This window comes from Mus musculus, chromosome 10 (genome assembly GCF_000001635.26).
Source record: "Mus musculus strain C57BL/6J chromosome 10, GRCm38.p6 C57BL/6J".
Lineage (NCBI taxonomy): Eukaryota > Metazoa > Chordata > Mammalia > Rodentia > Muridae > Mus > Mus musculus.
Window position 1 is genome coordinate 59,213,903 of NC_000076.6, and position 13,063 is coordinate 59,226,965.

The 13,063-nt window shown below is 43.8% G+C and overlaps 2 protein-coding genes across 9 annotated transcripts in view; one reads left to right on the plus strand and one right to left on the minus strand.

Moving 5' to 3' along the window:
• The window catches only part of Septin10 (septin 10), a 79,877-nt gene extending 72,279 nt beyond the window's left edge, over positions 1-7,598 (minus strand). For 4 of the 8 annotated variants that reach the window (NR_166449.1, NM_001024910.4, NM_001024911.3 and 1 more), the window contains exon 1: positions 7,489-7,598. Coding sequence is in view for 6 of the 8 variants with exons in the window: in NM_001024910.4 (NP_001020081.2) it covers positions 7,489-7,506 (18 nt within the window). In the remaining 2 variants the exon portion in view is untranslated. Of the gene's footprint in view, positions 1-7,476 lie in introns of all 8 variants that reach the window. The other 4 variants (NR_166450.1, NM_001379063.1, NM_001379064.1 and 1 more) reach the window with 1 other exon arrangement.
• Positions 7,599-8,019: 421 nt separating this feature from the next.
• Sowahc (sosondowah ankyrin repeat domain family member C) lies at positions 8,020-12,532 on the plus strand. The gene has a single exon (NM_172939.3). It carries the CDS (start codon positions 8,142-8,144, stop codon positions 9,678-9,680), a length of 1,539 nt encoding a protein of 512 aa, NP_766527.3. The 5' UTR covers positions 8,020-8,141; the 3' UTR covers positions 9,681-12,532.
• Positions 12,533-13,063: the final 531 nt, after the last annotated feature.

Below are 13,063 nucleotides of genomic sequence, written 5' to 3' on the forward strand. Positions count from 1 at the left end.
TGAACTAGAGTCACCTAAAAATTGGGAATCTCAAGTGAAGACCTACCTCCATCAGACTGGCCTGTGGGTATGTCTATGGGTCAGTTTTTTAATTAATGATTGATGAAGGAGTGCCCAGCCCCACAGTCATTTGTGGGTAGGTGATCCTGAGTTGAGTAAGAAAACAGGCTGCCCAAGCCGTGGGAAATAAATACAGTAAAGCAGCATTCCTTCACAGTCTCGGCTTCAGCTCCTGCCTCCAGGTTCTTGTCTTGACCTGCCTTTGCTCCCCTTGATGATAGACTGTAAAGTTAAGATGAAATAAATCCCTTCATCCTCAAGTTGCTTTAGGTCAGTGTTCTATCACAGCATCAAAGACACTAACTAGAACAAATGCAATACAATTTTAGGTCACATAGTGAGTTCCTGACGTTTAGGATTTGCTTCACTTTGATCTGAAACGTCCCTCAAAGGCCTAAGTGTTGGAAGCTTGTCCCTTCACTGGTGTAATACCCAAAGGAGGGAACATGAGGTGGACCTCATTGCAGTGCTAAGATACTTTCAAGTGTGCGCAACAAAGCCTAACGGGATACTGGCCTGTTTCTCCTTTTGCTTCCTGACTCTCAAAAGACTCTCTCTCAGGTTTACTACCCAGTCCCTACCAACACACATGCCCACACTGACACATGCCTAATGTACTGAAGTGAACTGGACCTACAATAAAGCCTCCCAGACTGAGTCAAAGTACACTCTTCCTTGTCTCAGGTAATTTACTATAAGAGAAAGACGATGGTCGTGCCCCTTTTCTCCTTGCTGTAACAAGATTCCTAAGAAAAGCAACTTAAGGAAGGGTTTGTTTAGGTTCTCAGCACTGGAGTAGTCAATTGTGACAGGAATCATGGTGGCAGGAGTCTACAGCAGCTATGATGTCTGCAGTTAGGAAGCAGAAAGAATTGAATGCTGGTACCTAGTTTGCTTTCTCCTTATTCACTCTGGGCCCCAGCCGACGGACAGATGGAATAGTGCCCTACCCATTCAAGATGTGCTCCTTGCTCAGTTAAATCTTTCTGCAAACACCCTTATGAACACATGATGATTATAAATCCCATCATGTGACAATGAAAATTAGTTATCAGAGATAAAAAAAAATAATTTAAGGTCAAAACATTTTAGTGGGACTGGTATAAGAGTGGAATCTTGGGACAGTTTGGTGTTAAGTATGGAATTTTGCAGGAGAGAATTACGGAACAGGTAACAACCTGCTACCCCAGGCCCAACTGGGGAAGCGGTCAGTGGCCACTTACTCGAAATCTCACGTGGCTACTTGGCCTTATCTCCTGCAGCTCCTAAGTCCCATCCCTCCTACCAAGGTTGAGGAGTGCCCAGCCTTTGAGGTAGCCATGGCGTTTTAAAAAGAAGCTAATGTGTGTGTCTTTCATTCACGGATCCAAAGATAGCTCCTGAGTGGGTGCTCATGTGCAATCTGCCCTACAACTATAAGGAAGACAGTAGGTCAGTATACAGTATGAAGGTTAATACAGTATGAGTGAAAAGTATAAAGAAGAAAGATATAGCAACAGAGAAGTACAGCAGTTAACTGCTTCCTGGTCATCATCTGTGCTACAGTGAGGGTCTCATAAAGGCAGTAAGCGCTGAAACACAGCTCCCTTGTATCTCCTCTGGGAAGCTTTCAAACAACAACAAAGGTCAGTCAGCAAAGGTGGCAGAAATAGGACATGGACCAGAATAGACATAGAGTAATTAGGGTGCCCAGGTACACAGGGACCCACAACACTGCAGCATAGGTGGGAAGCAGGCTGGTCTTGACCCAGAGTAAGAAACCCAGGTATGTGAGATCACCAAAAATGCAGTGGCAGAGGCTTCAGAAGCAAGGACCAAGTCAGCTATAGCTGATTCAGGGTAGGACTTCCAGGCATGTGAGGACCCACAGCACATATAAGAAGAGGGGAGCAGGCAGGGTGTGACTAGAGTTGGGTCCCCCAGCATTCAGGGACTCAAAACATGCAGATAAAGTGGCAGAAGTGGGAAGCAAGTTAGAGCTGACCTAGATTAGGGCCCCCAGGCATACCATAGTATGTGACAACAGAAGCAGAGCCCAGCCAAGGGTATGTTGACACTGAGTAGTGTGTTATCACTGATAGTTGCTGACTCCCAGGGGAAGACCAGGGGCAGTGCCAGAGTTCTGAGTGCCAATCTCACAGCAGAAGAAAAAAAAGGGGGAAAGAAGGTTGAACTAAAAAAAATGCAAGTCAAGAAAAGATAAGGAGAAAGGAAGGAAATTTCAGAAATTTAAAGAAGACAAGGATGCACCCCAAGAGAAGAAAACAATAAAATAAGGAAGTGAATTCCAGATATGAAAAGGCTACCCAGAGATTTCTTTTTAAAAAAATTTAAGTAAAATTAAAGAAAAAGACTTTAATAAAGAGAGAATTGGTAAAGGCAAACTGACAAGGAAAGGACAATGTAATGACCCAAATGTAAAGCCCGGTGGCAAGCCTCAGCAGCAGTGTGACAACGTGGGGACCAAGAGGATCAGTACCTGAAGACAAGGTACAGGAACTGCATCTTTCCGCCAAAGTCAGGAAGTGGGGGACAGGAACACAAGAGACTTGAGTCGCCATGAAAAGACCAAATTTATGAATTACGGAGTTAGAAGAAGTCCCTGCCCATGGCAAATATTTCTCATTCTAGAGAAAATGGTACTCATCCAGAAATAGAGCCTAACAGAACACCAATGGACAGGACCAGGAAAAAGAAACACACACACACACACACACACACACACACACACACACACCTCTCCATGTCATATTACAGTTAAAATTCTAAAAACACAATACAGAAGGGAAGTTTTTCCTCATTAACTTCAGCTGCTGACCATTCTTCTGAGGAAGTCCCATGTCCGTAAGATAATGTCTTAACTAGTGATCACTATGGGTGGCCCAGCCCTCTGTGGATCATACCACCCCCAGGTAGGTGATTCTGGTCTGTATAAGAAAACAAGCTGAGCATGAGCCTATGAGCTAGTCTGAATTGGAGCCAGCAAGCACTGTTACTGCATGGTTCCCACCCTGACTTGCTTCGGTGATGCACTGTGACCTGGAAGTGTAAGGCAAATCAATCCATTCCTCCCCCACATTTCTTTGGCTGCACATTTAATCACAGCAACCAAGTAATCCAAGCACAGCAATAACTGATGATCCAATACAAAGTTTTAAGTCAAGAGAGGCTTAGAGATTTATATTCTGATTTCTGAAAAGCCAAAAACTGCTGATCCAGACTATTATTCTTGGTAAAACTACCTGTCTTAATTGAAAATTTAAAACTTCACATAATTAAAACTAATGGAATTTGTGACCACTAAGCCAAATAATGGAAGGAGGATTACTGCAGAATACTGTATGGAATAGAAGGAATACTTCAAACTGAAGACAAAATACCCAAAAGACCAAAGGAGGAAAATAGATACCAGAACAAAAAGCCAAAAGAGATTTAGGAAAGCACTACAAAATTAAATAAAATTAGAGAAACAAATATACATATTTCAGTAATAACTATATTAGTGGTCTCAAGTCCCCCAACAAAAGATACAGACTAGCAAACTGTAATAGAGAGCAAGACCCATCTTTTTGCTTTCTCTCTGCTAGATTTCATATACAGCTCAGAACTTCCTGCCAGAAATGGCACTGCCAAGAGTGGACTGGGTTTTTCTACATCAACTAACAATCAAGATAATCCTCACAGACGTGGCCACAGATCAATCTGATCTGGGCAATCTATCCATTGAGACTGCCACAGATGACCCCAAACTATGTCAAGGTGTCAGCTTAAACTAAGGAAGACACCTGTGAGTAATGTTTTGTACCTATACAGATATAGTACTACCTTAGTAACAACTCCCCTCAATAAGACATCTTTCTAGTTGAACTTTCAAATGTATTCAAGTAATGCTGGCCTGATTTGTGCTCAAAATAATGTTCTTGCAAATTAATATGCATGTAACACAACAAAAATATCACTGTACAAATATTGTCTATGAAAAAACTAAGTATAAACAACTCACAAAATATTTGGGTATCTGTGAATAAATTCTGTACTTATTTCACAATATATCAACTCTTTCTATATAAAACCATCTAACTAGAAAAAAGATTTCTCACAGTCTCCATAAATATGGAGGGTAGATTGAACTAGGAATTTTAGTTTTTGTTTTGTTACTTGAGATAATGTCTCTCTACATAACCCAGGCCAGTCTTGAGCTCACTATGTATCCTAAACTGACCTTGAATTTTTATCATCCTCCTGCCTCATCCTCCAGACACACACCATCTGCCACCCCCACCCCCAAGTGCTTACAGGTATTTATCACCATAAGCTTAATCTGGTTCCTCTATTATCATTAGCATATACCATTTATATAAAATAATGGTTTTATGACATTTTTAAACACGTAAACAATATTTGATGCTATTCTCAGCCCCCCCTTTCAGCTTCCCTTAACCCTCTCTTGAATCCTACTGGTCTCCGTGCCCCTCAAGACAGAAAAATATGAAAGTCTCCAAATCTGCATTCCATTTAGAAAAAAGCCAGCATACCATCTCCCAACTGCCCCCCATATCTTTACCTCAACTCAAACCCCTTCTTACTCTTTACAATGTATATTTTAAAATGAATTATTGTAGTTTTTTGTAAATGTTGATTTTTGGTTTTGTGGGTTCCTCCTGGGTCTTCCTTTATCTGTCTCCTATCTTCTCTGGCTCAGCTCAGCTTCTCCTAGCTCCACTGTCATCGCCTGTTTTCTCTGATCCTACTTCTGCCTACTCCGCAATCCTACTACTCTGTTTCTGCTAACACGCTATCTCCCTTACTACTCTCTCTCTTTCCCCTCAGCCTCTGCTAGCTTTTACATCCTCTCCTGTTCCCAGAAGTTCAAGAGCCAACTGGCACCGAAGAGCACAGGGTCATTTAAAGCACATATTTCATACTGCATATTATGTTCTTATTTCAATTATATTACTCACACCTGACATACATGAAAATAACCCAAGCATCCTATACGACTTACACCTCTGTCAATAAACACCCCTCAAACATATCCACAACTGACTGGATGACTACTGCGTCATCTCTACTAAACTGCCATTCGTTTCCCCCAGTCATCTGTCTCAGGCCTGGGTACCACGGGGATTAGGATTCTTTAAAAGGAAGAAGCTTTCGATTGCCTTAAATGTCCTATGGCTGGGCTGACAGGCTTTACCGTCCTCCTTCCATCATGCTTTTGTGTAGCAAAAGCCCCTGCTTCTCTTACAAGAGTTCTCAATCATCTTCCATGCTAAGAGAAGTGACAGTGAAGTGCCAAAGCTGGAGTTCACTGTCCCCCACATCACTGCTCTCTAAGGCTACATGTCAAACATGCTGTTTGACTTCACGTTACATTTTTATCTCAACTTTGCTTTATGTTTAAAAACATTTCCCCCTGGTCTATAGAGTGAGTTCCAGGACAGCCAGGACTACACAGAGAAATCCTGTCTCAGAAAAACAAACAAACAAACAAAAAAAAACAAAAACAAAAACATCACCCCAATTATTTCTTTATCCCTTAATTTAAAAGGTCTTAAGAGTCTGTGTAAGGAAAACTGGAAATCCTAGAATTCCTAGTTACGGTGAATTCATGGTTACTGTGACAATATGGTAACCACATTTCTCAAAACAGAACCCCCAACATATAATCTTAAAAAATTATGGTGCCTAGAAAGAGAACTGGCACTATTCCAGAACACCTAAGACTAGGACTTTTCCAGATGAAGTTACAGTCTCTGTACCTTCACTTATCTTTGAAGGTAACGAATACAATTACATGTAGAATGGCATTTAAATAGAAGCAAACAAGGACATAGTGGCACATAGAAATTCTCAACGACTACCTGATGGGGGGAAACAAACAGCTTAACAGTAACACAGCTTTGTCAACTGAGATGTCTCGGATGCACAGAATAGCTGATAAAAGTATAACTGTTGCTAAGAAGAACACGGACCCTCGTGGCAGAAATTCACCTATAAATGCCATTTCTAGTAACTACAAATAGAAATTCCATTGTTTTCAGCTTTCTATAAAAGTATATGAGCCACAACATAAACCTCTTCCTATGTGAAGCAATAAACAGATTCCAAATATGGTGAAACTCCATTCACATGTAAATATCGAAAAATTTACCCACGGTAGACATCATGGCAAATATGGGTGACAGATGTGAATGCAGTTACTGTGTCCAATGTATATTTCAGGGGGAAGAGACCTATAAGTTGTATTAGTGTGGATATATCTAACAAGAAATCAAAGTTTCATCATGCTAAAGAATTAGAAGGTACTGATAAATCACTAAATGGATGATAATACTTTTTTATGAGAATAGGTTTACTGGACAGCCATTAAGGTTCGAATAGCTTAGGTACTATGATTTTTTTTTCATGTCAATGATCACGAACCAACTTCACACAGAAATTATAGCATTTATCTATTTCTCATTATTTTTATTTTAGTCTATTGAAATAAGTTCTACAACTAAAATGCAACATAGGAAGATAATAATAAGAGTCACTTGTTTCAGGTAAGTAGAAAGTTATTTGGGAAATGTTGCTTGAGATTAAGAATCCGACAAAAATACTACCAATGCCAAAGGATTCAATAGAGTTAGTTAAGAGGATTACTTTCATTAATATTGGATAAGGGAAATATTAGAGTTTCTTAAAGTAGAGAAAAATAATTTACTGCGTGCAGCTGTTAGGGAAGTAGAAATAGAATCTATTCTACCCCCTGCGACAACTGGAAGATTCCACATACAATCTTAAAATGATGGGAACAAAAGCAAGATTACAAGAGATTGGTATTATGAAAACAGTATGACCTCTCGGATAACTATGGCTTATATCCTATATCAACTAAGATAAGTTTTTCAAGTTATTTGAACCGCACAAAACATTGGATCGGTCAAGTGGTTTGTTTGTTTTTTTTTTGTTGTTTTTTTTTTTTTTCATTACAAGGGGACGGGAAAGCCAAACAAAACCGCCAAGCATTACAGTAAACCCGCGAGCTTTGGAAAATCTAAGGAAGCCGACTTTCCGGTCAGTAGCCATGTACGTGTACACAATTGCACAAAATCAGGCGGATTCCAAGGCCTGATTTAAGTCGGGGAAAAGGAAAAAAAAAACCGTTACAAAGTGATAGGCATCGATCATCATCCTGGATTTCATTTACACCACCCCGCTTTGGCCAGGACCAGGAAGCCTGGAAAATGTAACTTTTCCCCAACATGCAGTCGCTCGCCAGAGCTCTTCAGCCCTCGCCCTGGGGCAACAGGGAGCCCCCTCTCCACGACACGCGGAGTCCCGGAGCCGCACGGTCACAATCTCGCTGGCCCAGAGGCGACCGGGCGGGGCGGGGCGGGGGCTCGGGGAACCCAAGGGCGCGGGGCTCACCAGCTGCTGTACCTCGTCGCATGAGGCCATAGCCCTGGTGGGACGTAGGGAAACGGTGGTCTCAGGCTGGACGCAAACACAGGTCCCGGGCCGCTTCAGAGAGAGACCCGCTGGGCGTAACTGGCGGGACAAGGGGCGTGCCCGGCGCCCCGCAGCCGTTAATGGGCGGGGCGGCCTCTGCTGAGAGGCTGGGGCGGGGCCGAGGCGGAGGGCTGCGGGAACGCGCCAGGGACTACCAGGGTTTCCCGCGCTCGGGGCGAGCTTCTCCCGGGTGTGCCCCACCGGGCGTTTTGACGAAAAGCCAAGTGTGTGGGGAGGGTGAGTGGAAACGTGAGCCTCGGAGGCCAAGCTCTGGGTCCCTCGCCTCCCGCCACTGGCGGAAACAGTGGCTGCGAGCCCGCGCGGAGCCCGGAAGTGGGCGGGGCCTCGGGCCGGGGACTGTCGCCGAGATTGAGTCCCGAGCGGAAGTGGGTGTGGCGGGGCGTGTCCACTGGGACGCGGCCCCAGTGAGGCGGTGTCAGCGCTCGCGGGACTCGAGACTCTTCAAAGCTGGGATCGCGCGTGCTGCCAGCCACTGAGACCCAAGCCGCTCTCCGGGTCCTCCAGGCGTCCGGCCATGGTGTCTGGCTGAGCGCTCCTGGGGCTGAGAAGCTGAGCCGCGGTGAATGGAGGGGTCACTGGAGCTGAGCTCGGAGGCGATCCTGCGCTTCCTCGCCGAGCGTGGGGGCCGGGCGGGACACTCGGAATTGGTGCAACACTTCAGGGACGTCCTGGGTGGCCAGCGCGAACAGCGCACCCGCGCCCGCGAGCGCTTCAAGGAACTGGTCAATGCCGTGGCCACCGTGCGCACCGATCCCGCGGATGGTACCAAGTATGTGCATCTCAAGAAAAGGTTCTGTACGGGGGATTCCCCCCCGCTTGAGGCCAAGCTCCCCCGAGAGCCCCCGCGTATCGAGGTGACTGAGGAGCCTCAAGTCCCGGACCTTGCAGCGGAGCCTTGCGAGGGCAGCCAGCTCCAGGAGGCAAATCCACAGTTGTCTCTCGGACTGGGTGGCGAAGTGAGCGACCAAGAGCCTCCAGCCCCTGCTCAAGGTGGGGCCCAAGGTAAGGACTCGCCACCACAGGAGGTCGAGGCCGTGTCCTGGGCGTCGGGTCCCGGGTCCAGCGAGAACCTTAAACTCCCTCCACAGGGGGAGGCTGAAGGGGGCAGTTCCCCTAGTGGGCCAAACACACCCAGGTCGGCCCGTCAGAACTTTCGGGACCTGGTGTTGGGCAGCTCCCCGCAACTAAAGAGGAGCGTGGGTCCTGGGGACGGTAACGCTGGAGGTCGCAGCAGAGGAGGGGGCGACTCCGATACCGCATCGTTAGCTTCTTCGTCCGCAGAAGAGGAGAGCAGCGTCGGGGCCTCGGTTACCCTGGATCCCCTGGATCACGCCTGGATGCTCTCAGCTTCCGAGGGCAAGTGGGACAGCCTAGAAGGGCTGCTCACTTGTGAGCCCGGCCTGCTCTCGAAGCGAGACTTCATCACCGGCTTCACTTGTCTCCACTGGGCCGCCAAGCACGGCAGGCAAGAGCTCCTGGCCATGTTGGTCAACTTTGCCACCAAACACCAGCTGCCAGTGAACATCAATGCCAAGTCGAGCGGAGGCTACACTGCCCTACATTTGGCAGCGATGCATGGGCATGTAGAGGTGGTGAAGTTACTAGTGGGGGCCTACGACGCAGATGTAGACATCAGGGACTACAGCGGGAGAAAGGCCTCTCAGTATCTGAGCGAGAGCATCGCAGAGGAGATAAAGAACCTGGTGGGAGCCCTGGATGAAGATGATGGAGACAGCCCTGCCGCCCGCGGGGGTGGGCGCTGGAGACTTTCAAAGGTGCTCCCCTCACACATCACTCACAAACTCTCCCCGGTCGTGGAAGACGGAGCTGAACTTCACCACCACGTCCCCGAGGGATGGACTGGAGGAAGCAAAGCAAAAGATTCAGGTCGCAAAGCCTCGGGCAGCTCAAGTGGACGGATGAAGCCACGACTCAACAAAATCCGATTCCGAACCCAGATCATTCACACCACTCCCTCCTTCAGGGATGCTAAACCGACACTGGAGGAAGGGGAGGAGGAGGAGGAGGAGGAGGAGGAAAGGTCTCTTAGAGGCTACTCATCTTCCTTTAAACTGAGACCGAAGTCCAATGTATTTGGGTAAAATAATTCGCGCTAGAAATGCTAAGGCTTATTTGTCTTCAAGGTAGAATAATACTGGGTATGGATAAGAAGTGGAAGCAGAAAAAACCAAATAAATTATGCATTTTAACTTTCGGGCTTGGGGTGGATCTGTAATAATCCTTTCAGGATAGCATTCTGAGGCAAGAAAATGTCTCTGAAGTGATTCATAATGCACTGATTTGTGCCTCTTCCCCAACCCCACCCAGGTAACCTGGAACTTGTGAGAACTGGAATTATTGATGACTAAGAGTCCCATTTGCTTTTTAATCATTGCGAGATACCATGCAAAGTAAGGGCCATGAGAAAATGCAAAACACATGGTATTGCAAACTGAACCTGCTAATGTTTGTAAGTGAATGAAACTAGAGGCTGCCCTGATTTTCTGCTATGCACACTTGCTTAAGGTGCTAAAGAAGGGCAAGGTCAGAGTTGAAATGTGAAACTACAAAGGAGGATTATGTGAACGGAGATGGGAATCCCACTGATAACGTCTTACTTGTATTGTAAGTAGCGGTTCCCAATTTTTTTTTTAAAGCAGTTTTACTTTTAATCACTGAACTGAAGAAGGAAGCAGCACTTGCTTTCAAGTTACTGTAATCTGGTTTGTGCCTATATAACACTATACGGTACATTATTAACTACAAACTTGGTTCAATAGAAGAAGACATTTATTTAAATAGATGAGCACATAGCAACCTATGGTACTTTTTTTAAATGTGTATGTCTTGTTGATTATCACCAACTAGTTTTGCTACTCTTAAATTCTGAACTTTCTGAGGTTTGTATTCTGGGGATTTTGTTTGTTTGTTTGTTTATGAAGCTTACAATACTTTACTTATCACCTAAACTGATTTACTTATCACCTAAACCATTCCTTGTTTAGAAAATAGCAAAATATGCTTCTGTGAAGTAATTATTAAATCAGTTTAATATGTTTCTCATGTAAGAGACATTTTAATTTTATTAATACATTCATAGCCTCTATGCTTTGTAGCAACATTTTACAAATGTGCAAAATACTAAATCTTTCACTTTTCTTATGTTTCTTTGTATGTACTCAAAGAACTATAGTGTGGTTACAGAAAGCCTAGATAGTCTGCCCATTTAAAAATGGGCAATTTATTATATTTTATAAAAAGGAAGAGAAATGGGGCCATTTCTGTATTTCAATGCTGCTAGCTATTGAATTTCCTTATATATAGTTGAAAAATACTATTCCTTAAAATTAAAGACTTTTACAACTGTGATCCGTAATTACATTCCATTCACTTGTGCTAAGAGTAAATGGCTTTATAATTATTTTAAAATTTAACTTACAAACATATTAAATCTTATAACAAGAGTAGAAACTTCTGTGGGAGACTGGTTTGACCAAATCCTTCTCTCTAGTCTTTCTGGCCTACAACATAGAGGGCAGAGTAAGCAGCCAAGTCCTCAGAGTCGAGGGGACTGCGTGGTTATACAGAGCTCACAGCATTCTGTTGTTAACTGGCCTCCCCAAGTCATAGAGATTTCTAACAAATTTGTCACATCTCAAAATAGCACTTCTTTAAATGTGAATTGAAGATGCTCATGAAATATATAAGTTGTGGCTCAGTAGGTCAGAGCACTTGTTCTGCAAGCATGAGGATCTGTGACTGAATCCCCAGCATCCATCTAATAGGGTATGCATAGCTGAGGGTATGAGTAACCTAACATGAGGAACTGAGACAGGCAGAGCCTCAGAGCCCAGTGGCCAGCCAGCCTACCTGAAAGTAGTGACTTCTGGATCGGGGAGGCTATCTCAAGGCAGTAAGAAAGGCATCAAGGAAGTCACCTGACATTCTACTTCTATCTTCAGAATAAGCACACGTGGGGCTCCCAAACATTCTCATGCCTACACTACACACAAACACACATACACACATAAGTTGCTACCCACTTATGTGCCTTTATCTTTGTTTTAGGATTTAAGTAGATCGGGTACATTGATAAGCACTTTTTCTGTACACTTAAGTGAAAAGCCAATGTAAAAAGCAATCATGTGTTCCATGTCTTAGACGTGTTAGCTATATCTAGTGCCAAATAAGCTTACAGTTCTCATCTAGGACTTTTAAATTCCATGCTAAGATAAGGCAACTATCATTAACTTGCTTTTCAAACTAAATGTTTAAAACTATGATAAAACATTAAATTTTTTCTGGAGTCATTCCTGGGCAGGCCAAACAGCTCAGCAGATGAAAGTGGTTATCTTACAAGCTTAAAGACCTGAGTTTGGCCCTAGAACCCACAGTGGATGGAGAAAACTTAACTCTTAAAAATTGTCCTCCAGCTTCCCCATGTGCACCATGGTGTCTGCACACCTGTACTCATACAAACACACAAAGCTAATTAGTTTAAATTTCAAAAGCCCCGAAAGGAACTCCGGGCATTCCTTGTCATAATGTAGCTTATTCAGTAAATATGACATTTTAAGCTACTTAACACCATTCCTCTTTTTTTTTCAATGTCCAAATCAAGAGTAGAAAAAAATGATTCGTATAATTTAATAAATATGAAGTTGTATCTCTCAATAATGGCAATAGATAAATACAGGCATCTGTTGACAAGAGACTGTGTAGTTTCAAAACAAGTTTATGTGTCCTCCAGGTACGCTTGAAACTATGAATGTCAGTTTGCTTTTATGGTATGTAAAGTGCAGCTAACGGGGTACTAGTTTATTCACACCTGAAATATTGGAATGTGATGTTTGTCTTTTGTTTTTTGGTTGTTTTTTTTTTAAGTAAGTGAAAGTTTGTGAGTTTAAGAATCTGTGAAGTTTGTGGAAATAAAATGTCCATCGTAGAGATCAAAGTGCTGAGTGTCTGTGGTTCCTTAGCTACTTTACATATGGCTCACAAAATGCTTCTCGAAGTTTCCATTTTATTTGGTTCTTCTCCCACCTTCTAAGGATACAGCTACAGAATCCCTAATTTATAGGTAGGAAATGAAGGTCCATGGCCTAGAGAGTCTTCCTTTGTGCAGTTTTTGTCTTTCCTGAACATTAAGTTGTCAGATTTTTGGGAAAACTGCTTCAGTTTAGCAGCAATAATGGAGGAGTCTCTTTAACAAACATCAGGACCTTTTAAGATGAAAAACGAGAAGGTTGGGAAGTGGTTTAGTCAGTACGTAAAATGCTCACAGGCATGGACAGAGGCTAACCTAACCAAGGTAACCCCTCCCAGGCATGCCCAACTGCTTGGTTCCTAGGTGAGCCTAGATCCTATCAAGTTAATTAGTCTTAGCTATCACAGAGGTTAAGTTAAATCCTCTGGGAATTCGCTGAAAACCAGCATTCTTTTAAATTAAGCCAATTGCAGGAAGATATATGAAACTGTTGCTCAT